At 43.6% G+C, this 26,449-nt stretch overlaps 3 protein-coding genes across 3 annotated transcripts in view; 2 read left to right on the top strand and 1 right to left on the bottom strand.

Annotated features, from left to right (window-relative positions):
• Positions 1–283: 283 nt before the first annotated feature.
• LOC311363178 (non-selective voltage-gated ion channel VDAC2) lies at positions 284–8,511 on the bottom strand. The gene is made up of 9 exons (XM_084483135.1): positions 8,424–8,511; positions 6,978–7,048; positions 6,256–6,305; positions 4,679–4,831; positions 4,502–4,554; positions 3,922–4,143; positions 2,305–2,455; positions 1,838–1,895; positions 284–1,724 (listed from the first exon to the last, which is right to left on the bottom strand). Exons 2-9 carry the CDS (start codon positions 7,042–7,044, stop codon positions 1,633–1,635), a joined length of 846 nt encoding a protein of 281 aa, XP_084339261.1. The 5' UTR covers positions 7,045–7,048; positions 8,424–8,511; the 3' UTR covers positions 284–1,632.
• Positions 8,512–10,328: 1,817 nt separating this feature from the next.
• slc25a1b (slc25a1 solute carrier family 25 member 1b) lies at positions 10,329–19,657 on the top strand. Its single transcript, XM_084483436.1, has 9 exons — positions 10,329–10,540; positions 13,298–13,405; positions 14,846–14,945; positions 15,440–15,578; positions 16,112–16,196; positions 16,557–16,661; positions 17,021–17,136; positions 17,509–17,582; positions 18,012–19,657. Exons 1-9 carry the CDS (start codon positions 10,429–10,431, stop codon positions 18,124–18,126), a joined length of 954 nt encoding a protein of 317 aa, XP_084339562.1. The 5' UTR covers positions 10,329–10,428; the 3' UTR covers positions 18,127–19,657.
• Positions 19,658–20,027: 370 nt separating this feature from the next.
• pi4kaa (phosphatidylinositol 4-kinase, catalytic, alpha a) overlaps positions 20,028–26,449 on the top strand; it is a 32,732-nt gene continuing 26,310 nt past the window's right edge. Inside the window, exons 1-7 of the mRNA XM_084483340.1 lie at positions 20,028–20,173; positions 22,626–22,742; positions 23,017–23,110; positions 23,324–23,412; positions 23,557–23,629; positions 24,657–24,919; positions 26,143–26,209. Of these exons, the coding sequence (XP_084339466.1) occupies positions 20,075–20,173; positions 22,626–22,742; positions 23,017–23,110; positions 23,324–23,412; positions 23,557–23,629; positions 24,657–24,919; positions 26,143–26,209 (802 nt within the window). The 5' untranslated portion in view covers positions 20,028–20,074. The remainder of the gene's footprint in view (positions 20,174–22,625; positions 22,743–23,016; positions 23,111–23,323; positions 23,413–23,556; positions 23,630–24,656; positions 24,920–26,142; positions 26,210–26,449) is intronic.

Raw genomic sequence — 26,449 nt, 5'->3', positions numbered from 1 at the left:
CAAATACTGGAGTGAGTATGAACAGAGTTCATGTAGTAAGAATGCATTGGTTCTGTGGAAGTAGATCAGTGATCTCTTGATCTGTGATCAGCGGAGGAAGCTCCGACTGATGAACAGTCAGCCGTCAGCCTGAGGACTGTGTCTGAATGTGGAAGAATATTAATCGTTTTCTGGCGTTTTAGCCCACCACTTCGTTGGATGAGTCCTTTATCTGATTGCTTTAAGTCTATATATTTTGAATATCGTTATAATTTGAGCAATGAACCGCAGACAGACAACAATACCAGATATATTGAGACATTGTTTTTTATTCTTATTAGAATTCCCTTAACATTGGAAAATTACGTACTGTTTCAAAACCACAAAGAAATGACAAAAACCAGCATATGACAACACAATATGATGTAGGATTAGCAGAAGAAAGGATAGTCGTGTGGAACAGACAAGCCTGTTTCATCATTTTAATCAGCGTGTGATTTAAAGAATGGTATCGCATTGTTTGGTCTGAAACACATTGTTTGGTCTGAAATGTTGGAAACATTCCAATAGAGAAATGACGAGTTTGGTTCTCGAGAAACAGTGAAACAAAATAAAAAGCAGACTTTCCCTGATGATATAAAATATCCTTTCAGTGACAATTCTTTTGTGACATGACATGCCATCCAAAATAAAGATGAAACCAACATCGTAGGAATGCCAACTAACTACATAACCTATCCGAAGATCCCGCCATCTTGGTTTCATCTGTCACGCCGATAAGAAAGAGATCAAAGACAGACACTCCGAGGAAGTGTTTCCGTTTCCAAGGAACAGAGATCCTGTTCCTCAGAAACTCTAAATGTGCGAGGTCAAAAACAAACAGCATATTGTTTGACCTTACAGAGGGAACACTCCACTGACACGCATCTTATTGCAGCAGGAGAAGCCATCCATTGTTATGGTCGAGCTCTCTCATTTCTTTGACCTTGTGTGTGTGACCACCAGCAACTGAACATATAAATAAAACTGGCAAAACTTAAAATAAACATTTATAATCGATCGGTTCATGGCCAGCCAGGTCGGCAAATGACCACACCCAAACAAATGTTTAGGATTTTGTTTTTTACTCAAACCAAAAGCAAAGACAGCACCATTTTTAACCAAGCGATCAAGCGAACTCTAGGTTTTTCATTCAGACATGCTTGTTTCAGGACAGACTACAGGAGGGCTACACACGCTACACGTTTACACCGATCACTACGCAAGCCGTGACCTAGCGAGATAAATGTGGCCGCTTCATAAAAAAAGCGCATTGCTTCACAATCGTACTACACAATGTCAACACACACACACACAAACACGCACACAACTTCCACCGTCATAAGCCCCTCTGTTGTTCAACATGATGCCGTGACTGGACTATAACCATCAAACTGCTCCATTCAAGATGTGTATATAGGGACGAGGAGGGGTGACTGGCGTGTGAGAGAGGGGCCAGAGAGAAGCCAGGAGATGGGGATGGGTGGGTGGGTGGGTGGGTGGGGGGGGGGGGGGGAGGGTGCTCGTGAGACTGGGAGTCCGTGGACGGATGGAGTGTGACACGCTGTGATGGGGGGCTTCGATGGCCGATCCTGAGCGGACAGCTGGCTGGCTTTAGGCCTCCAGCTCGAAGCCCATGCCGACCTTGTGTCCGCCCGCGTTGAAGTTCTTCCCGTCGATCAGGGCCGAGAGGGTGACCTTCACGCCTGCGGAGACACAAGGGGATGAGCCTCATCGACCTCATCTGAATCGTGCATTTGGATGCATAGATCTATGAATAGAGGCATTGTGTTGTAAACAAACACAGAGAGAGACATACCTGGCCTGAGGCTCTGGGTGTAGCCGACACCAATCAGGCTGGCGTTGTTGACTTTGGCCTGCGAGGGTAGAGGGGGGGGAAACATGTTAGGAGAGGACGGAAAGGTTGCTCGGACCAATAGCGGCTCACTTTAGGCAAAGCAGATTGGACCTCGCTCAATCCTGTCCTGTTTTTGGCTCATAGTTTCCACCGAATGGGAAGACCCAGATAAAACTTTATGTTTTATGGTTATGGCGCATAACGGCTTTACAGCTCAGCTCCCTGGAGCCATCATGGAGCGAGGCGTTTCAAAGAACAATCCGTCAAATGTTGTCTTTGGAAACGGCGCCGTAATAACCAAAGGGAGGTGCTCCACTGGCCATGAGGCGGTCGAGCCTCAACTCTCAATGGAGAGTGACGGCCACCGCTGGTTGTGCATGGATTCTACCGTACATATACACAGCGGCTGGTCGGTCGGGAGGTCGTACCGAGATGGACGCGTCTTTGTCCAGCTTGTACTTGGCGGCGATGCCGAAGCGGGTGTTGTTGCTGCCGGCCGTCCAGGCCAGGGTGACCGCCGTCTCCAGCTCGTCGTTCACCTTCTGGTAGATGGAGCCCCCGAACTCAGTCCCGTCATTGCTGTGGGGGGGGGGGGGGGGGATGCAGACGTTAACCAGTACCTGGTGTTGAACCCACATCGCTCCTCTCCTCTCCTCTCCTCTCCTCTCCCGGGACAGAAACAAACATTTGTCTTCAGAGATTCCCTCATCTAAAGTTTAACTCCGGCTCCGCTCCAACTTATTGTTCCTCCGCTCCCATGACCTCAGCCGTTTACTTCGGCAGATTTTCATCCAAAAGTAAACACCCTACTGACTCCTCTCCCATGACAAACTATTGGCGATTAAGTCATTCAGCAGACACCTTCATCCACAAGGAATTTCATACACGTCATTAAGGCGTAGGGAGGGGTCGGGTCATCTTGTTTTCACAACGCAGACATTGGGTGAAAGGTTATCGATCCCCAAACACCCTGCCGATGTGATTCAGTTATTAAGCAGAGACGTATCCAACGTAACCTGCAGTGATTCCGAGGAAGACATGAGTAGGTGTCTTGCTCAAGTACATTGGTAGCCACACATCGGCAGACTAATTGGTTAATGCGTATTAGTGTGGAACCTCGTGGAAGACTGGCTGCAGACCAAAATGTCTCTGGAGGCCAATGATGGACAGACCCTAGGACCAATCAGAGCAACGACAAGTGTGACACATCATCAGCAGCCATCTTGGTTGTTTATGGAATGCCTCAACGGTGCTCCCATGGGGCTCGTCTCTGTACAGACATTGCATCAAGACCCCCCCCGTATCAGATAAACGGTTGTGATTGGCTCGACCTGGGCGAGGTCTGCTGGGAATCTGTCTGAACGGCAGGGGGGCCAGATTAATACATGCCAGAGCAAATAAAACATGAGCTTGCAGATTCTTCTGGTTCCCAGGCCAGTACATCACTGGCCGCGTTACCGTTTCCAGTTATTAGCAATAATAACTGGAAACGCCCTTACCCGCCCTACCATAAGGGTACCGTCTTAAACCCCGCCCTGCCGTAAGGGTACTGTCTTAAACCCCGCCCTGCCATAAGGGTACTGTCTTAAACCCCACCCTGCCATAAGGGTACTGTCTTAAACCCCGCCCTGCCATAAGGGTACTGTCTTAAACCCCGCCCTGCCATAAGGGTACTGTCTTAAACCCCGCCCTGCCATAAGGGTACTGTCTTAAACCCCGCCCTGCCATAAGGGTACTGTCTTAAACCCCGTCCTGCCATAAGGGTACTGTCTTAAACCCCGCCCTGCCATAAGGGTACTGTCTTAAACCCCGCCCACCATAAGGGTACTGTCTTAAACCCCACCCTACCATAAGGGTACTGTCTTAAACCCCGCCCTGCCATAAGGGTACGGTCGGCGGTGGAAACGCGCCATCAGAAACAAACCCAAAACGTTCTCAGCTTTGGGAGTCAAACAAACAGCATACCCCCGCTAAAACCATCCCTACAGTCCCCGTTCACAATGAGCGACGTGGACGTTGGTTTGCGTCCCCCGGTGAATACCCACACGTTGGTGTGCAGCTGGAAGTCTCCGGCGATGTGCGCCAGGGCGAAGTTGTTCTGGGTGAGCTTGGACTTGGCCGTGTCGAACGCCATCTGGTAGCCGGCCAGCCAGCCCTCGTAGCCCAGCACGGCCGCCGCGTGCACGATGGGGCCCTCGAAGTCGATGTCGCAGCCCACGTTGACAAAGTCGCGCTTGAAGGCGGTCTTCAGCTTGCCGCTCTTCTTCCTGGGAGAGCAGGAGGAACAGATTGGGACGTCGACGAAAAAAACAAAAACAACCACAGTGACCCAACGGTGACTCAGACACCGTGTGGAGACAGAAGCGCTCGGAGAGACGACCCCGTTCACGTGCCTCCATGGACCGGGAGTTTCCTATTTGGTCACACGACTGATTATTTAAGGAGTACTCCCACTGAACGGTCACGCATAAATAAAAAACAACAAGGAAAAGTTAAGAAAATGTATGTTGTTACTGTAACATCCGGTATGACACAGTGTGTCTGGTGTAGGTCTATGCGTGACTTGTGACTGATGTGTGTATGAATGTGTACATATGACTTAATCCCACCGGACGTCGGACTCACCCTGTATTTGGTACAAAAGAGGTATCCAAAGCAACCTTCAGCCCTTGCGCCAACTGCAACGGAAAAAAAAAACATTAAAAAAAAAAACACTTCCTTCCTCCTTCCACTTCCTTCCCTACACAGTACTCTGTACTCTACAGGTCAATAAAAGCCTGTTTACTGCTTCCCAACACCCACCTGGTCCTCCACGGTGACCTCGGTGGCCAGGGTGTTGTCGGTGTTCCACTTCTGGTTGAAGCTCAGGCCCAGCTCCTTCATCTTGTACTTGGTCTCCAGGCTACCGGCTGCCTTGCCCGTGTCCGTGTTGCTGGAGCCGGATGTGTTGAACTCCTAGGGGGGGGGGGGGGGTGAAGGGAAGGACGCGTGGAAAGAAAACAGGTTTTTAATGGAGGATGTCTCCCTGTGCCGGATGCACTGCGCTGTAGAGGATGGCGTGGCCAGCTTAGGTTCACGATCGGGGATGGAGGAGCCGTTGGGATGCGATGTGGAATGCGGCGGAGGGTTAAAAGAACAGACTGATGCATCGTCAGAAGGAAACGGGGACATTTGTTAATGAGAAGAGAAAGGCACGACGGACTGTATGAACGCCTCCGATGGATCACTACTGTGAAATGAAAGTAAAAGAATATTCAAATGACGATTTTAACGTGAAGACTTTATATTCTTGGAATATCTATATTTATTTCATCAGATTTGGGCACAAACTGCCAAAAAGTAACACTTTAGACTTGCCTAGATCTATGATATGCCATCATCACAGCCATCTAGATTAGGCCGAACATGCTTTAACTTGACCGACATTCAGTTGACATAAAGCAGGGCCAAGTGTAAAACCAGTCTGCATAGATTATCCTGAGCAGGAAACCAAAGTGAAGCGAACATCGTGAATCTCCTCTGTGTGATTACAACTCAACATCTGCTGTAAACAGCCTGGTCTCTTGCAGCTGTGCATCCGTCAAACAAACCGTGTGATTTATTAAAAGGAGGAGTCGGCTTCTAACCCTGGCCGTTTGTTGCTGCTTACGATGTGTTTTTAATGGGATTCATAACCATTTCAAATGACAGCGAAACATTTCTTCACCGTCACAAAATGATAATGCAATATTCAGACTTGTACATTCCCTGTAAATAATAACAATGGCACATGCTGAGGCACATATTGACAAAAACAGACAACTAAAATAAAACATTAATGAAAAGACGTAGGATTAATGACATACACATTGAAAAAGACATTCATGGGCAGAATAGGAAAAAAAAATAAAAAAACGAGGACGGCCATTTTTTGAAACATCAAAAAAGGAGAGAAAGAAGAAAACTAAAACGGAAGAGGTCCAGTCCCGTTCACACGGGGATCCAGAGCGAACGGGGTGTGACACCAGATCTTACCATCTACATTAGAGCACGACGGGTCCGCGACGGAAGGCAGCAGAATGGAGATAGAGCCAGGGTTAGCAGAGACAGGGAGAGAGAGAGACAGACAGACAGACAGACAGACAGCCAGGCCTGCAGTCTGTCTGTCTCCCTCTCTGGAACAAAAGGCAACAGGGTTCAAGGCCCCCCCCCCCGATCACCGGACACACCGGTCCCCCTGAAACGTTTAGTCAGTAGGTCACAGCAGGGGGTTAGGAATTCAGGAGTTATGTTGACTGCGGGGAAAAACGTTATTACATCTGGAATAAACGGTGGAGGACGGGCGGGGCTGGTGGAAGGCCGGGTCAGGACTGATGAACACATAGAAAGGTGTCTCTTACCACTCCACTCTGTGACTTGGTCTTCAGGTCCAACTTCACCACGCCGAAGCCTAAAGCCGCACAAGAGGTGGGACAGAATTAAGCCAAATGGTCTCATGAGGATAAACTCATCATTAAAAAAATCAATGTTGTGCAAACAAGGGTCCGAAAGGAACACCTGCCCCCAGCCAATGGCCGATAGATTTATTTGACCATTTGACCTCTAAATAAAATCAGGGTTGTATATAGTTAAACATCATCAATTGCTTGGCCGGTTCATTTTTCCACGCAGTTATAATGTCAAAGTTCATCTTGCGTGCAAGTTTATGATAAAAATGTTCAATGTGTGGATGTTGATTGATATGGCCAATGGATTTTGTTTGTAAAACTGGCCCTGAAATGCTCAAGATGCTCCCTCTGGGGAGAATAAATAGAGAAAGAAAGTAAATCTTGACCTACACTTGGGCTCCTTTCCATTTATTGAATCCGTCTCCCTATCCTCAGCAATTCAGCTGACTAACCTGGTTGCTATGGAGTCCACATAAATATACAGGCTACCCCAATTAAAACTCCCCCAATTGTCATGACAATGCACTGTATAAGGCAATGCATTATGCTGCAACACAGGAGGAACCAACACAAGATACACACCTGTCAATCACACACACACACACACACACACACACACACACACACACACACACACACACACACACACACACACACACACACACACAACTCACCATAGCCCTTGCTAAAGACGTCCTTGGCAGACTTGCCCAGGTCTGCGTAGGATGGAGGGACAGCCATGATGCTATAAATAGAAAGAACCCAGAACGTCATTTGAATTGATGACTCAGTCGGTTGTAATGTTGTCTGTCCTGAATGTCTATTTATACATGATGTGTGTATACAGTATGGCTTTGTAAAAGAGTAGCGTCACAAGATGATGACGTTCTTCTTCTGTGCTGGTGGTAATCCAGGTAAATGCTGTTGTCATTATACACGTCACCATTGGGAATGTGAGGTAAGTCTGCTATTGGCTATTAGATGTGACTTTTGAGAACAAAATAATATAAATACATTGGTATGACCCAATGTTAATATCACCAAGTTATAGGTAGCCTAATATGGTTTAACATATCCTTCTGCTGTTGGATGTAGAACAGGAACAATTTCCATTTATTTGTCATTCTAATTTGCTCATGTGTGTGTCATAGCAATGGCTCAATCTAAAATCATTCACATTACTACATTTGAAACACACTCAATTCAAAATCTATGAAGGGTTCGAAGTTCTGCAGGACCAGCATCTGTCCGACAATCAACAATTTAACTGAACTAAAAAATCCTATAATGATATTATTATATTATTATAGTATTATAAGGGTGCATTATAGAAACACATGCACACAAACACATTCTGCATATTAATAATAACTGAACTTGCAGACTTGGTCATTAAGTATTCAGATGTCGCTACAGTGGGCTTGGTAGGCCTCAGTTGCCATTGAAAGATTCCATGGAGCGTTCGTCTAATAAAAAAAGCAGAAAGGGCCATGTTTAACAGGTCGTGGCCTTCTCCCCTAGTAATTATACTAATGTCGTGGGCCTGTTGACGGTCACCCATCTGGAGGGTCTGCTGTAGACCTCATTCAGAACAAAGGAGAAACAGGCCTGAGAGAGAGAGGTGTGGTGGGGGAGGATTCTGCGGGCTCAGTGACCGTTAGATAAGGCACACTAACCGCTATTCCTGGCAATGAAATACAAGCTGCTAGGATATGGTTTGCTGGCTGATGTTCGTAATATTGTTTAAACGATTAAAAAAAAACCAGTGCAGCAAACTGTATCAAATCAGTTTCAGAAACGAAGAGCCAAGTTGGCCTAAGCATCTTTATCCAAACCTCAGTGAAAAGATGCTGAACAAAATGCTTAACAAAGAAACACACAGAAACACATACACACACACTACTAGGACAAAGATGAGGACGAATGCAGAGAGGATAACCCCTTCCAGACATCACCATTATATAACAGCCGATAGCTAACATGGTCGCTATCTTGCTAACCTTGGAGAGAATTAAAGCGATACTTATCACTTGCATTGAAATCAAAGACTCTAGCTATCTAAACATTTCATTTTTGTCATACTACATATACAATCAATTAGATGCAATCATTTTCCATACCGGTGCAAAAGTTGTTTAGAGAGGAAAATCTGCAAATGTGCCCCTGTCTGGATGCTGCTGTGAGAATGACAGCTAGCTTAGCCTACATAGGATAGGGCACAATGAAGGAGACACACGGCGCATGCGCTGTCAGCGACTGTCATTGCAGCAGGAAAAACCCAGAACCAATGTGAAAGAGAGTGAAAGATAATCCCGAATTCAAATTCTTCATCACATAAACTACAAAATAATCTTCAATGACATGGAGAATATTGAAATTAAATAATTGTAATGTATGTGCGTCTTCGTGTGTGTGTGTGTGTGTGTGTGTGTGTGTGTGTGTGTGTGTGTGTGTGTGTGTGTGTGTGTGTGTGTGTGTGTGTGTGTGTGTGTGTGTGTGTGTGTGTGTGTGTGCGTGCGTGCGTGCGTGCGTGCGTGCGTGCGTGTGTGTGTTTATCCTGGTTTGCAGAGTGAGAGACAGATAAAAAAGAGAGAATGTGAGTAGGTGAATAAAGTCTTGTACAACGTAATGCTACACGTTAAATAGGGCTAATAACACAATATGTGGAAGATAAAAATGAGGATAAACGAGTTTAAAGCGTACAATACAAAAATCGTGAAGATTTGTGAAGATTAGTTTTTGTACACGTTTGGTTACATAATAATAACCATTAACAAAATATACAAATATTTGCCATAATATTGGCCATAAAGAAGCCATACACATGGTCAAAGATTATTGTGTATTTATTGTACAATGATGTGTATTTTGAAAGCTGAAAAATAATGGATATTGATAGAAATACTGCTAATAGAAAATAGAACAGTATGTTCTAACGTAACAGGCCACTTTCATGTGCACAAGGCCCCCTCAGCCTTCCAGTTCCTGACTTTACGACATGCAGTGTGGATCTGAACACTATAGCAGCAGCTAGTTAGATTGGGCTAACCAAGTAAAGGGCATGTCCTCAATGAAGGAGACAGAATACATGCGGCCACATCCGTTGTTCGCACGCAGCCCCTTTTCCACGGACTTTGGCTCTGTCCCACGACCCCCACCCCCCTCCACCCTCCACCCTCCACCCTCTCCCCCACACAGCGACAGATAAACTGGCATCAATGAACCGTGTGGTATTGCAAGCAGGCGGCTTGTGCTATTTGCGCTGGACTAGTTATACTCTGTTGTCATTTAACTTTTTTTTTTTGTTATTATTTTTGTAATAGTTCATATTTATTTAATTGTTTGCATTGGTTTTATGTGACTTATCTCTTGTAATAGTGCCTGAAGGCAATAGTATATGTAAACGATTCTATTTAATTCATAATCCTGCTAGTTCATGCTCCTCCATTTATCATTGTCGGAGGATTCTTGCTCATTCTACATTCTTGTTTTTCCTTTTCGTGAGCATGAAGACACAGATGGGGGCTTGATTACAGCCACAGGCGAACTGGTTAAGAAACCGGTTTATCAGATGAGACACGTTGAATTTATTAGGTTTCCAACATAGCCCCCTCGGGTCCCTCCTTATAAAATACTCACATGTTTTAAAATATATTTATAAAGTTATAAAATATTTACATAATTTATAATAATAATACATTTGGGCAATTTTTATTTAGTGAAGTATTGGATTTTCAAAAAAAAACCTATACAACCGAATTGCTTATTCATCAATTTCTAATATTGCATTCCGTTCCTCCTTAAATCTACGTGGTAAACATCGCGTTTTTCTACGTGGAGGAAGGAAAAAACTCTGAAGCCCCGCCCAGAATACATCATCCACCCACACTAGTGGCCAACAACATCTGGGCGGGCGAGGGAAGTTTTACTGTCAAAAGTACACACTAGGCACGATCAACTTTTGCACAGTCCTAAGTCCAAAGGTCCACATTGAGAAGTTCTTTATTATTTAACCGCACTGCACTTTTTGCACAATGCACCATCGTGCATGACTGCAGACCGAGCCCTGGCGCCACACAAGTCGATCCGATCAGATCAAATAAGTGAGGCTAGGCTAACGCAACCATGTCTGGAGGACCAGTGTTTGTGAACCCATTCCATAGACCTCAGTGTCTGGCTGCTGCTGCTCCATCGGGGAAGGCAAAACTCACACACCCCGGCAAAGCTATCCTGGCAGGTAAGTGCATCTGAACTCGTTAACAGTGTGAACAGTAGGCTACACCTCATACTTGCTTCATAACAGTACTTGTGGACACGTTGCACTTTGTAAAACAAGGGTGCTGTATTGGTTGTTCAAACTGGTAAGACGAGGTGTTGAGAGTTGATTGAACTGAACGTACTTCGTCTGTCGATATCGGTTATGGATCATTTCCATTATAGTGTATTTAACTATATTGACAAAAGGGGCGTTTCTAAAGGAAATGCCTTTAAGTCCAAAAGTGAAAGGTTGCATCGCCGTGACAGGACTTATGGAGGACTGACCTGCTGTCACACAGGTTGTTGGGACACGAGTCCTTTTTGTCGTATCTCGAGACAATTAAAACGTCTCTTCGCATTTTAGTTCATGTCAAGTTTTCCTTTTGTCTTTCAGAGTAATTCCAACTTTTAACATAATAGCAATAGCCCTGTTTTGCAAGTCTTATAAGCTTTTGCATTATCCCCAGACAACTGTTATCATTTTTACTGAATAAATGAATATAATGACTCCAGAGCTTATCTGTCGAGTTGCATTCGCAACAATGACAAGCACATTGGTCTAATCGCCCAGTCCCTTCTGCACATGTTGTGGCAACTCACCTGGAGTTGCCACAAAACTGTCCGTCACAACTACATGCAGTAAACATAAAGCTTCTTGCTCACAGGTTCAATGGTTATTGTGCCACAATAAGCACATGGGTGAATTAATTAAATAAAAGACAAGTGTATCACCATTGTCTATAATTGAGATGCAGTAGGCCTGTTATTAGTAATATGTGTGTAGTTTATGTACATATCTTGACATACCGAACTACAATGTGGTAGGAGTATGGACAGAATATGGTGTAAAGGAGCCAAGGGCAGAACCTGGACTGATTAAATGTGTTATGTCTTGATGGTGTCCGCATAGCAATGATCTCATTCAAGTAATGCAATTATTAAAGTCTTTTAGCAGCCTTTATGTATTTTGAAAATGGAAAATGAATGCATAAAAAGTACATTGAATTGCAATGCATCGTAATAAACAGTGACTAACCAATTTACTTTGAACCAATTAGTCAAATGTAAAATCATTACAGATAAATTGACATTCATTCAAGACTATTGTGAAGGTCGTATTCATATGTTTAGAACATTATGCCTTCCGGACAATTCATTTGACAAAAATAATTGTATGACTAAGTAGTTTTAAATAGCTAAATAAGCTTTCAGAAAATCTCCAGCCTAAAAGCTACACTCCCACAGTCAAAACCTGTTGGTTTAGTCTACCGGTATGTTGGCCTTGATGACCCCTATGCCTTTCTCCTTTCCAGCTTCAAAACCAGGATATATGCCATGAATAAGCTGTGTGTGTGTGTGTGTGTGTGTGTGTGTGTGTGTGTGTGTGTGTGTGTGTGTGTGTGTGTGTGTGTGTGTGTGTGTGTGTGTGTGTGTGTGTGTGTGTGTGTGTGTGTGTGTGTGTGTGTGTGTTTGATGGGGGGTTAGAAACTGTACATTTTTGTATTTCAGAGCTTAGGTTTGTGTGTCTGTTTTTAGTTGCTATGCTGAAGGAGTTTGATGCGTTTTTTTAAATCCGGAAATTCATGCTTGTTCTATCTGGTAATAAATGAAAGCAGGCACCGGACTGGAATGCACGCCCACAATTACGGGACACGCACTGCACACTTTGCACGATCCGGAGTAGTGTAGAACGCCCCCGGTGATGCAATACCATGCATGTCAGTGTGGTGGAGAGCATGCAGGCTTTTTGTCCAAGGTCTGATCAGGGATGGAGAGGGGGGGGGGCGGTACGAGGTACAAGGTTGAGTCAATAAAGTCACGCTCAAAATGCGTAGTTCTCAATGGTCAACATCTCGTTTTTAAAGATTCAGTGACAAGAGCTAACACCAACATTTCCAGGCCCCCACACAAAAAAATGACAACTTGTAAAGTAAAGTTAAAGAAACCTTAACCAGGTGCATTCAATTGTGACTTGAATAATTTTCTAATCTTTAAAACTGGCAGCTATCTAACTATATAGTTATGATACCATAACATATTCATATGATTTATATTTTTAAGATGCATACCTTATGGTTGGATCAGATGTATTTATGGGAATATTTAGGGTTGAGTGTAAATAACACTACTTGAAATCCTACATCCTCTTATGCTGAGATAAGTATTCCCCATGTTGGACTCAGACCAAGGGGGGAGTATCTTGTGGGCAGTCATGCTACGATTAACTCAGCCAATCAGAGGCCTTGGTTGTATTTGCTGTTCAACTGCAGATGTGTGGCAATCTATTTATTTAAGGTGGAAACTGACTCGGTTCTGAATGGAAGTATAAGGCAGTAGTCCACTGTACTGCAATGTATTATTATATTATTGTTGAACGTGGATGTTTTTTCTGCAGATATAATCTTTTGAGGAATGCAAAATAATGTTTATTGTAGTTTTCTATAGTACACATAGAAGGTCAGATACAATCCAATCACATTTTATATGATCTTGTATCTACCAATGAAGGAAACTACAAGGGTGTAAGAAAGATATTTATTCAATCGATTTTCCTAGATAGTTTTGGCTCATTGTCTAGATGGGTTTTGTGCCGTTTTGCAAAGTAACCCTCACTTTTTGTTCCATTTGAGGCCTGAGGAGCATTGACAAAATAAACAACATGAAACATAGTAGGGCCTGTTCTGGCTCTTGCTGTTGTTGTGTGTGGTTCATCGACTGATTGAGTGTATTGTTCCAGGTGGTATCGCTGGGGGCATCGAGATCTGCATAACCTTCCCAACAGAGTACGTGAAAACACAACTCCAGCTGGATGAGAAGGCCAACCCGCCCAAGTATAGAGGCATCGGTAAGTCACTATGGTTACACATAACCAGCATGGCACTTTAGGGTTTAAGGCCCCCTATGTTAACCAGTGTGGTACTCTAGGGTTAAAGGACCCCTATATGAACCAGTGTGTTACTCTAGGGTTCAAGGACCCCTATATGAACCAGTGTGTTACTCTAGGGTTCAAGGGCCGACCTACAAAAAAAATTTACCCTGCAGTGAAATCACATGTGGAAGAGTCCTGATGGTCCATGATGGAAAGATTAGCCCATCAGTTGGTCCAGTCCGCTAGTGGATGAGGAATGTTTATGACTCTTAACTACTATTTGACCTATAATCTCGGGTATGACTTTTTGAACTTTACATTTTTTTTCTCCATTGTTTAACACCAGCATTCTACACTGGAGCTCATTTTTGAGGTTGTTGTTGTTGTAGCCCGATGATAATGATTCTAACCGTGTTTCAGCATGGTCTAGCTTCTTTCTGTGTGGGTGAATGAGACCTTAACATTCACACAGGCCTTCTCACAGTATTCAAATAGCAGCTAGAATTCACCACCATTTCCTTGTGTGCTGTTTGCACGGCTTCCAATATCAATACATGGTTTCATAGGCTACTGAATTATCAAATACGTTTTTTTTTTTTAAGATGCCCATTGTGTCCAAATATGTGAGTTGTGTGCCCATCAAACACGCCCAAGGGCCCTCAGTTTGTAGTGTATTGGATAAGAGTTATACTCTAATATGGTAAGCCAGAATATACGGCATGTGTATGTGGTTAAGGGTTTAGCCTGATGTGGAAAGCTGGTGTTAATCAAAGGCAAAGGCTTTCATTGTAGTGACCAAGAGTGGGAAATTCCCTCTTAACTGATACATTGAAAACAAAGATATGAGAAATATTTTGTAAATCCAAGCGTGAGTGTGCAGACATTCCCCTCATGAAAAGAGCCATTCTGTATTCAGTACGGTTCCAACTGTGTGTCTTTGTTATCTGTACGAGGAAACACTTGTGGACTTTGGCATGGCGTCCATTGACTTAGATCTAGATCCATTTCGATTGGTTGCGGCGTAAGGGTCCATGGCGTGCTGCATTGCCATCTCAAGACAGCGTGACCAGGGAGTTGAAGGCCTTTACTTGGAATATCAATAAATAGCTTCTGAGCTGACAGCCCAAAACAGTGAAAACTTAAATCGAGTTCATATGAATTAACTATTTTTTTTGATTGATTAGTTTGGTATTCAGTGAGTGTCAGTAGTGTCCACCAAAAGAAGAATATCTTTGTTAACACAATTTATGGCATATCCAAAGGTTTTGTCAATGGTGTTTGCAATGTTGAATTGAGTCCTTGGTATTTACCTGAGCGATCACATTTTGGTTTTGTTACCACTTTTATTGATCTAGCCCTGGATGATTGCTGTTGAAATATTGCCACTTCATTTCTCCACTCTGTCTCCCTCTGCAGGCGACTGTGTGAAGCAAACCGTTCAGGGCCATGGGGTGAGGGGTCTGTACCGAGGCCTGAGCTCACTGCTCTATGGCTCCATCCCAAAAGCTGCTGTCAGGTACATCACTGAAAAACGCCATCCAAACATCACTAACCATGTCTGCCCACCCACACCTCCCATTAACACTGACCTCCTGAGCATCCTAACTTACCCTCACTTTTTTTTTTTTTTGTGATTTTGAATATAGATTACACTCTTTTTAGATGTACTGTAGTAAAGAAGTAGGTTTGTAATACCTTATTAATACCCAAAGTGGAAATTTAGTTGCCTCAACAGCAGTTTCTATTCCATATTGGTGTCTCTGAGATGATACTAGTATGTACTAATGACATAAAAAATATGGTTATAAATGACTGACCTAGTCTTTCTCCTGAGAAAACTCCTGTAGCTACTCTGCGCTCTGTCTATTTGTTAGTTTTTTCGAACCGTGGTAGTTAATTATTTTGATTGTATACTTTGATCATTCCCTGCCTGACTTTGGATAAAAATCAAAACACTAAAGGACAAATCCTAAACGTGAAGCATGCGTTGGGTTGTGTTCCCCCCCCTAGGTTCGGAGTGTTTGAGCTCCTGAGCAACAAGATGCGTGACGAGAACGGGAAGCTGGACAGCATGCGGGGCCTGCTGTGCGGGCTGGGGGCCGGCGTGGCCGAGGCCGTGGTGGTGGTGTGTCCCATGGAGACCGTGAAGGTGGGCGGCCCTTTGTCGTCTTCACCAGAAATAACCTGCCGTTCCTCCATCTTGGAAAGCGATGGGGCGTTTTAGAGTTTAGAGGTTACAGATTTTTCCCATCGTGATCCCGGAAGCTCCTTTTGAGGAGACTTAATGAAAAGCCTGGTTTATGATCCTTGATGGGTGTTTGCTTAGCGGGAAGAGTTGAAAGGGCAGGATGACTACACCACCAATAGTTTTTTTGTTATTTATTATATTGTATTGAATGATCATTATTTGCTACTGCTGTGAACTGATCGGTTTGTGGTCTCAGCCAAAACAGAAGAATCACTCAGACACTTTAAGATGTACAATTCATTTCAGTTGTAGTGAGACCTATCGCTTGAAATATGTTATATAATTAGCCTATATAGAATGTGTGAGAGAGGCACTCTGAGTGGCAGATTGGGGGTCTGTATGCTATTTCAGGGTCCATATCGTTTCATATTAGTTATAATAAAACAAATGCAGTGTCTAAAGAGTTTAATGATAACATTGTGGTCTATCATCAGGTGAAATTCATCCATGACCAGTCGTCCGCCAACCCCAAATACAGGGGCTTCTTCCACGGGGTCCGGGAGATCATCAGAGTTGATGGTGAGAATAAAACTCCTCAAAGTTGTCCTTTGGTTCAAATGGTGTTTGATGTCGGCAGACGTTTCCTCATGATGTCCATGATGTAGTTTCTCGTTCGTTTGTTGGCCATAGGCATGCACACCTGACCCACAACACCTTCCTGTGAATAATAACGTTAAAATTTACAGTTTAGTAGTTTAAACAGGGGACCTTCCTTTTTTAACTCTCAGGGAGAGTTAAAAAAAATAGCCATTTAAGCAGAGGTTATTAGACTAGTAACTTGTATTATGTATTATATTGTATATTGTGTATTATAACTGTATTCACTTGTATTAACTGTATTAAAAAAACAACTGTCTCTGTCTCTGTCTCTGTCTCCAGGGCTGAAGGGGACATACCAGGGGCTGACAGCAACAGTACTAAAGCAGGGCTCCAATCAGGCCATCCGCTTCTATGTGATGACCTCAATGAGAAACTGGTACAAAGGTACGTGTGTGTGTGTGTGTGTGTGTGTGTGTGTGTGTGTGTGTGTGTGTGTGTGTGTGTGTGTGTGTGTGTGTGTGTGTGTGTGTGTGTGTGTGTGTGTGTGTGTGTGTGTGTGTGTGTTGTTCGTCTATGTATAGTGTGTGTATAGTTAGTTATACTTTAATTAGTTATACTTTAATTTTTCACCTGTTCTTCGAATGTTGGCTAACACCAACATTTCCTGACTTTGGGATAAATTAAGTGTTACCTTATCTTCTTTTTTTATTGTGTATTTGTGTTTCTGTTTGTATGTGTGCTTGTGTTTTAATGTTTGCCGGCCGGCGCATTAAAGATGAGTTTGTATATTTTGATTTAAAAAGGGGACGACCCCAACAAGGCCATCAACCCTCTCATAACTGGAACGTTTGGAGCCATCGCCGGTGCTGTTAGTGTGTTTGGAAACACTCCGCTGGACGTCATTAAGACCAGGATGCAGGTAGGAGCGCGGTTTAATTACACTCTCTGTCTTTACCCCACACACACGCACGCACGCACGCACGCACGCACGCACATGCACACGCACACGCACACACTTCTCCAGAGAGAGAGCATTCAGTAAGTTGTTTGGGCAGAGGCTGGATGGGTTGGGTCACATCACAGTAATTCGCTTTGGATAAAACCATTTGAATAAAGACTGAATGATAATTGCCAAAGGGACAGCTGCAGTGACACGTGACACACACTTACTTATTTCTCCTTCGGGATGAATGAAGGATCTATCTGTCCTATATTACATATATATTACATACACTGTATGTGAACAGATAGAACATGGTAGGCTGTTGCTTAGTATTTCTTGTTTTTACAGGGCCTGGAAGCTCACAAGTACAAGAGCACGATGGACTGTGCCGTCAAAATCATGAAGCATGAAGGACCCAAGGCGTAAGTTGTCTCTGTTTTCTTATTAGTTCGTAACAGTAAGGTGCATTGTGTAGCTATAGGAGGTTTTGAAAGGACTACGCAATTACAGTTGTAATTTTCTCTGGTAGTACACAGACAGATAAAAAATAATCATAACTCATATCAGGTCGGTAAGATAAGCTATAGGAATTAGAATTGAAGATATGAAAAAATGTAAAAGGAGAATATGCCAAATATACAGAAAATGTATCTTTATACACACTAAGGGTAGAATGTAAACCAAAAAAGTACACGTAAACATCTAGACAGTTGAGATTTTCCTTATTGACCGTATATGCTACCTCATTGAAACTATACACTATTGACGATAAACATTTCTTGTACATAAGACACGTACATTATGCCAAAACTCGAAGGTATTGAAGCTTTCCTGCCCCTGGTTCCCCACAGGTTCTACAAAGGCACCGTTCCTCGCCTGGGCCGCGTGTGTATGGACGTTGCCATCGTCTTCATCATCTATGAGGAAGTCGTGAAGGCTCTCAACAAGGTCTGGATCACGGACTGAACCTTCCCCCGTCACCCAACTTCCCCAGAGATAGACCCGGCAGGAGGGGAAAGAGAGACGAGACTGGGCCTTATATAGCACCTCAACCAGGCCTTGGAGACAAAACTCCCCTTTGGGTTTTACTATCTACCTCTGTGAGATCCATGCATAAATGAATGATGTCTTTTTCATAGATAGTAAAGACAAAACATCTCTAATAATAATAATAATAATATTAATAATAATGATTTTTGAATTATACATATATCTCAAATTCCAAAAGGAGTTTTTTTAAGCGCTCAGGGAAAAGTGCGAAGCAGTTATTTAGCAAAATACTTGATCTGGGGGATCGGAAACATATGTCGTATGAGGTTTTAGAAAGTTTATTTCTAGTTATGCTCTTTCATGTACTTAATAACACATAACACAACTAAATATTGTTTGAAAACTAGATTGTCACCAAAAGCCCATAATTTTAAAGACATTTCGATACAAATGTTTTTTTGGTTCCTATTTTTGTCAAGAGTATTTGAGACTTACTTTTCTTTTAATAGTTGTAACACTGGTGTGTCAAGTCATCGTTTTTTTACAGAGGTGAAAACGTATAGAGATAGTTATAATTTAATCCTATTTGATTGATGAATGAAAATTAACATCTACATGTCTTGCCTTAACTAATTGCCGTCACCATCATGACAATAATCACCGTTAACACGTGTAATTATTACTGATTGTACCCTGTCAGGAAATGTCTTTGTTTTTATTGCCTTGGTACCATTTAGAGAAGTACACAATTTCACTGTAATATAGTACGGAGAGGGAATAACTGTTGAATGTTGAATGTTTAGGGTCATGCTTTAAACAAGTGCCTGTGTAAGACATGATGGGGTAATTATGAAATGCCTAGTTATTAATTAATTGTTAAAATTATCAGATGATTTTGCTAATTAATGAAATAATGTTACATGCAGTGCAGACGTTGATGCTATCCAGCACCTTCATTGTATCCATTAAGCTATGTTTGTTTTGGTTTGTCATATCAGATTTGAACTGATTTGAACAGAATTTCTTGTGAACATTTGTATTTATGACATGAATGCAATGTTGTGACATGAATGTGTCTGCATTTCCAGACCATCTATAGCATAAGAGGATGATTAAAATACCAGTCTGAATACCGGTCTCCTTTATGATTAGGGAAATGAAATCCAAATATATTTTATTTATGTTTAAGAAGTATTTTAATTGTCCAAGGATAATTATGTTTTGTATTTGTATGTTATATTTGAATTGTATTTGTAGGGATTCAAAAAAAACATTACTTGTAGAATTTATTACATTTGCTTTATTGACCTTTAATAGATTACCAATATTTTATATATTAATGAAATGATAACCTACTTCTTTAAAATAATGCAGGCCTGTGTGTTTAGACTGCGTGCAGTTTTACATTAAGCGTATCATTCAAAATGTGTGATACAACCAGCCTTAACTGATCGATATTTAATGATGTCACATTCGATAAATGCCAAATAAAATAATATACAAAATCTGTTTTTGTCACAATAGCAACCCTAGACTGTTCTTTATGGAAAACAAACCATTGCAGAGATTAACATTTAACATATAACACATGTTAATCCACAAATAAACAACTGGTACTGATGCAACCTTTGGTCTTTCTGAGTCTTTATATTTATATTATTTTTTTATATTAAACGGTGCAACGTCAATTTATTATCATATGTCCAAGTTCTGTCTATTTATAATGTACTCACTTTGACAATATAAATACTCTGAAATAATTATGTTATAAACCCCAAAGCAGACAGTTGGAATACTGTATCGCTCCCATTGCTGTGCTCTGTCTGAACCCGTCCGCTTGCCGTAGTCTGCTTGTCCTCTTGAGGGCAAGTGAATAAAGATGCTTATGTTGGTTTAGCATTAGTAGCAAGTATTTTTTTTTAAAATGTCTTCGAATGGATCCGGGACGAGGGGATTTTACTTCAACACGGTGCTGTCTCTGGCCCGGTCCCTGGCAGCCCACCGACATGCACCGATAGAAAAGGTAACCTAACGGTGAAGTTCCTCCAGGAGGCCCGATGTTAACCCGCTTAGCTGCCCGACCCGCTCTGCAGGGAGTCGCTGTTGACATGTTGACGCTTGAGATGACATGTTCCGTGACATTTAACATTCTTCTTAATTTGATCATGTTTTGGTACAAACTGGGAATGGGCTTTGGCACTGGTAAAGCATGCAATACACTAGAGTTAAAGCTAAGTATTCCGATGACACTTGAGTATTCCTGTTGTCCAAACGTTACCATGGACTTTAAATTACCCTTAAAATGAATGAGTGGTCAGTGAATATACCGTAACGGTTCAAAATATAACGTGACTTTTCATTGAGCTGACATCAAACAACTCAACAACCAGCAACTTATCACTGCATTTGTATAGAACGAAATAGTGTTTTACATACAATCTATGAACGTATGGTGTATAGTCTAATAATATGCACAGGACCACGTCCGGTGTAGGAAACATCCTCCATGCATTTGGCTGATCCGTTGCTTTGGGATATGAGTCACGTCACGTGACCTCTCTCCTAAATGACAACCTCAATGTTTGCTGTACATTCTGATATGGCTGGGTTAATACTGATATATGATAGGAGATTGGATAAACAAACAAATCACTCGTCGTTAAAACCAAGTATCAAATAATGACAATGATAATGATATAGAAATAATGAGCTAGGTAGGCAGGACGATTCTTTTTTGTCATACTTTACACCGGCACGGTCACTGTTAATATTGGTCATTGTATAATTGATTATACAATGACCAATTGTATAATTGATTATAATAATTGATTATACAATGACCAATATTAACAGTAATATTAATTGCCAAATTGTCCGTATTTTCCCAGTTTAGTTGCACATACAACTACTTGGACAGCAGCCTTTCCTTCAGCCAGAAGTTATCGTAGCAGTGGGCACGTCTCAGGAGAGGGCACAGAGAGAGCTCAGCCCTCACCTCTCTCATTATATGGTTAGCCTAATGACACCCAGCTGTACCGAAATAACTTCAATTATCTGAATTGTTATGGCTGTCTCATTTGATGGCAAGAACAGCCGCCGGGTGTACAGCTGAGAAGGGGAACTTTCCATAGCAACACAGAAAAACAACACTGCTAGGTTCCATCATTTCTATAAATGGATTCTGAGATCAACATTATGCAGTTACAGCCTCGCTGTCTGGTTGGTTGGACTGTGACGGGCGTTTTTCCATATCACTTATCAGAACTTGTTGGCTTGGTGTGCTGGGAAGAAGCATTGTGGATCAATGTATGTGGGGTTTTGGGTCACACACAGGTGTCAAATATTCACACGCAGTATGTGGTGGATGTGATTCCGTCTTATGTTGAATCTGTTGTTGAAAAGGAAATCCCACACAAAGGCCATTGACCCAAACTAAAGTCATGTTACATTACAGAACAAAGTTACAGTCTGATAAGGGGGAGTATGAGAATGTATTGGAGGACTAAGGGCCCTGCAGAATGGGACCATTTCAATAGGGTGGGTAGAAGAGTGTTCCAGCTCTTAGCCTAATTGTGCCATTGCGGATTTTAAAAAAAACCTCCAGTATGGTTTACAGTGCACTTAATTTAATGAACATGCTGGCCTTTGGTTCTACACTTCTTTGCTTTGTTTGGCCAACCTAAAAACAAGATTCTGAAAGAAAAGCCTGAGGAGGAATGCAATGTACTGTATATTACAAACAAAAAGTGACAAACACAGAATTCTGTAATGTGGTGAGGGATTGCAACCAGACACTGATGACATTTGATTTGTCGGACACAATGCCTACGTTTCTTTTACTAAAGCGCACTCATCACTTAAAATGCTTCGTTATCACCTGCCCAGCAATCTCCTTGTGGTCTACTCCACTGTTAGCCTAGCTTATGGTGCCTTCTATTTGTCTCGTAATCGCGACTTGCAGCTCGGGTGTGACGTCACATCCGTCTCGGAAAACAAGTGACCCCGTTCTATTTGGCACACAACAAGACGAGTCTTTCTGCTCAAGAATCGGCATTGTTGTCATAGCAACATGGAGCGTCTCTAGCCAATTTCAGCGGCACAAGCTACAAAATAGGCGGTATTTAACACGTAATAAGACTGTAACGACATGCCTATAGGTAACAGTATACAGTGCTATGTGTACGACTTCTTCATTTGGTTACAAACAAAAACACAAGTGCTTAAAATAGTAGAAAACCACAATGTTTACTACATGTGATGCTCGGAGTAGCCATCTTTGTCACTGAACTCGGGGTCCTCTGAGTTCAGACGAGTTGACGAGTCGTTTTTACGACCTCGGGGGCGTTCTATTTGCAACTTCCGGTTCGTAACTCGGAAATCCGACTCGCAGATCGAGTCGGGTGGACAAATAGAAGGCACCATTGGCTGCGGCCCGCTGTGACCTTGAGCGAGTGGTGATGGTCGTTCTGCTCCAGGTCCAGAAGCTGCACTGCATGTGTCCAGTGGACTTCCGGGGAGTTTTCCAGCTGGATGAGCGTAGGAGAGATGCCGTCATCGCTTTGGGCATCTTCCTGGTGGAGTCCAACCTGCAGGTACTGGTTGTTCATAACAAGTCACACATGTCAGTTACACACGATGCACTAACAAGTGTCGCCTAGCTTTTATTTGCTCTCTTCCATCACTTCATTTCATCACAGCACTTGAATTTGTTGTAGTGGCAGACTGCAGATTGTGTTCTTTTATGGTTCTCAGCCTCACTTGTTATGGCGTTGGATGAAAGGCTCCGCTGACGGTAAATGTACCTATCGAAGTGTGACAATGCGATGGAATCACATGTTGGTGTGTCCTGTGCTTGTGGTGTTTCAGCACAAAGACGCCATTGTTCCCTACCTCCTTGGCCTGCTCAAGGGACTCACTAGGGTTCAATGGATCGAGGAGAGCTCAGAGCGCAAAGGAAGGGGTAAAGAGATACACTCATTCTACTTTCATAGTGTTGGAACTGGGGAGTTCGTCTCCGTCAACCGCAAAGTTCTGAGTTCGATCCCCATTGTCCACAACCTACCTGTAGGCATATTGAGCAAGATGCCATAAACCCCGCCTACTCCTTAATGCCATTGAATGAGCTGTAAGTTACTGTGGATGAGTATGTTTGTCTGTGTATGTTTTGAAACAGATACGCTCCCTGTAGCGGAGAACTTCAGCTTCTTTCTAGTGACGCTCCTGTCAGACGTCGCTCAGCGAGATGAAACACTACGAGGACAGGTGTGTGTGTGTGTGTGTGTGTGTGTGTGTGTGTGTGTGTGTGTGTGTGTGTGTGTGTGTGTGTGTGTGTGTGTGTGTGTGTGTGTGTGCGTGCGTGCGTGCGTGCGTGCGTGCGTGTGTTAATGAGCTGTGTTTCTATGTCAGATCCTGGAGACGGTGATGGACATAATGCAGGTGCTGCAGGATATCTGCAGAGACCCAGAGCACCATGACAAAGGTATCAACCCTGCATGGTTCCTATCTCTCTCTCCCTGTTCTCTCTCTTTCTAGATTTCTATCTCTCTCCCCCTCTTTCTCTCTCCTTTCTTTTATTTCCCGCTTTTCCTCCCCCTGTCCCCTCTCCTTTTTGCGTTTTCTTGTTCTCTTTCTCTTCTCTGGCTTTGTCTCCCTCCTAGCTCTTCCCCCTCTCCCCTATCCAGGGTTGCCACGGGTCTGGATAGTACTGGGAAATGCTTGGATAAAAATTAAAAGAATCAAGGCCTTGAAAGTGCATGGACCAATAAAGTCCTTAAAAGTGCTTGGATTTAGCCTACCGTAATCTCTGAGCTTCAGGTTCTTGCATTCGTCGTCTCAAAATTCACCTATGATACAATTTTAAACATCTGGAGTGCTGATACACTGCTTGATACACTGCCTTCCGCTCTACAGTGTCACTCTCCACCTAGGTTACAGGAATACAGCGATGTGCTGATCACTGCTCTGTGTCACTGGCTGTTCTCTCTCTCTTAGGCGTTCTTAGCACAGATATGCGACTGGTCGCCTAGGTAACATGCATTGTTTAGCACCCCCCCCCCCCCCCCCCCCCCCTCTCCTCTCTGGTTTGGGACGGGAGACACACACAGCCAAACAGCTATCGTCAGAGAATAATGAAGGAATGTGTGTGCTCACTGTTGAAATAATTAGTGATGTAATGTCTTCAGATTTATTCGAATCCCTCACAGCAGTTAGCGGCACTTTTTTATTTTCTCCACCTCTTCACCAAGCCTCATTTTGGGCCTGGAAAAACCCAGTCCATTTGTCCTTCAAAAAGTGCTGTGTATCATTGTATGTATCAGTGTGTCATTACGACAGAGTGGCAACCCTGCCTATCGCTATCCCTTTCTCCATTTTCGCTACCCTGCTTACTCCATGACATGAAGAAGGCCTCAGTTTCTCAAATGTGAAAATCTGAATCTCTACATCCCTGACCCCTCCAGGCTGCTGTTAACCCCCACAACCATCCACCCCTCCCTCCCCCCCCCCAGAGTACCTGTGCAGGTACACCGTGCCGTGCCTGCTGGGCGTGGCCCGGGCCTTCGGTCGCTATAGCAACACGGAGGAGGCCCTGCTGTCCAAGCTGTTCCCGCGGCCCGTCGTGCCCCTGCCGGCGTCGGCCGACGACGGCGACGCCGCCCGCCGCCGCTCCTTCAGCGACTTCCGCTCCATCCTGCCCAGCTCCTTCCTCGCCGTGTGCCAGGGGGACTCGGCCAAGCGCAAGAGCTCGTCCACCTCCGGAGCGTCGCAGCAGGTGGGCCGCCTGCGGAGGGAGGGGGTTAGGTCCCCCCCCGGGGGGGTTTTAGGTGTCACGATGGCGCCGTTTGTGAAGGGGTCGGCGAGACCAGTGTGCACGGTCCCTATTGTTGTCGTTTTGTTGTCGCAATGCCGGTGACGCACATAAGTTCGCAGAGTTTCTGCTTTCGGCGCCACAGCGCAGCGTCGCTAGCCTGGTGCTACCAGACCATCGTACTTCATTTCATTTGTACAGAAGGTCTGGAACTGCTGTAATTGGCAAACGTTCACTCACTTGGAGGCGGGTGTCTGTTGAAGTTTCAAACTATTGGATCTGCCCAGTGCCACTCTGGATCTGCCATAACCAATCGCAATAGCGTTTGGTCGTGACGTATGTCATACGCCGGGACCGGCCGGAAACTACGTTGCGCGCATGCGCAGGCTGTGTACACAAACAAAACAAGATGAAGCGTGAAGATGTCTGTCAACGATAGCTGCAGGTTTTGTTCATCTAATTTTAGAGTTCAAGGAACAATTACAAATTCTACATTAATATTCTACAGTAAGGACAGAGATAATGTTTGCAGTCAACTGTCGAGGCTGGGTCTTGTCATTGACAATACGTCGCTACTTCGACGTCATCGTTCTCAGCCACTTCCTCTGTTCGCTGATTGGTCACACAGAAATTTGTTTGGGCAAAATCCCACTAACAAGGCCCAGCCCCCAGACTGACTACTGAAGGGAAAATGAAATTTGGGCGGAAGTAGGTGGGCGGGCGGAGCCAGGCTACTGCGTCGCCCCCATGGGAGGGTCGCGGTTACGTCGTTTGTTTCGCTCACATCCGGCTGCCAAATATGTGCTTCAGGCTAGCAAGGTTTTGTCGTCCCTTTACTGCTTTTTTCTTCGTTGGAGCGAAAAATCATTTTAGACAAGTGTGCTTCTGTACTGAGAGGTTGTGACACCTTTTATCTTTTTGAGGGGCGTTTTGACATTTACCGATAATTGGTTTAGTAATCCATTGAGGGGAGGAAAAAAAAGATAAAAAATAGGCTTCTCCACTCTCCAAGTGGTCATCTTCAAAATATTAAACAGTGACACTCGACGTTGGCAAATGGAAAGCATCTGAGTATTGAGCTTTTATCTACATCACAAGTCTGTAATGCCCTAGTAGGAGTGTTATTTGGGCCAAGAGGAAGTTGGTTGTATAGAAGTTTAATAATTGTGACGTGTTTCTCTCCCCAGGCTAGTCCAGAGAGAGTTGGTTTAATGCCCAGCTCTCCCACGGACCCCTCTGCTCCCTACTTCGAAGGTGAGCGCCATAGAGAATATACACGACCCTGCTGTTTTGATATGGTTGTCGTTTGACATTGAAAGTTAATCATGCGAATGATGCTGTAATCCTGAGGGATTTGCGGGTGAGGCTGAGGGCATTTCTAAGCATACAATCATGGACAGGAATAGTCTTGTCTCTTCGAGGTGTGTTTGACTCCCAGACGAATGGTTCTGGGTCCATCCCAATGCCCTCAATCTACCTGTAGGCATCCTTGAA

Source organism: Micromesistius poutassou (assembly GCF_964030765.1).
Source record: "Micromesistius poutassou genome assembly, chromosome: 18".
Taxonomy (NCBI): Eukaryota; Metazoa; Chordata; class Actinopteri; order Gadiformes; family Gadidae; genus Micromesistius; species Micromesistius poutassou.
Note: the sequence above shows the minus strand (reverse complement) of the source record. Positions and strands in the feature narration are given on the sequence as shown.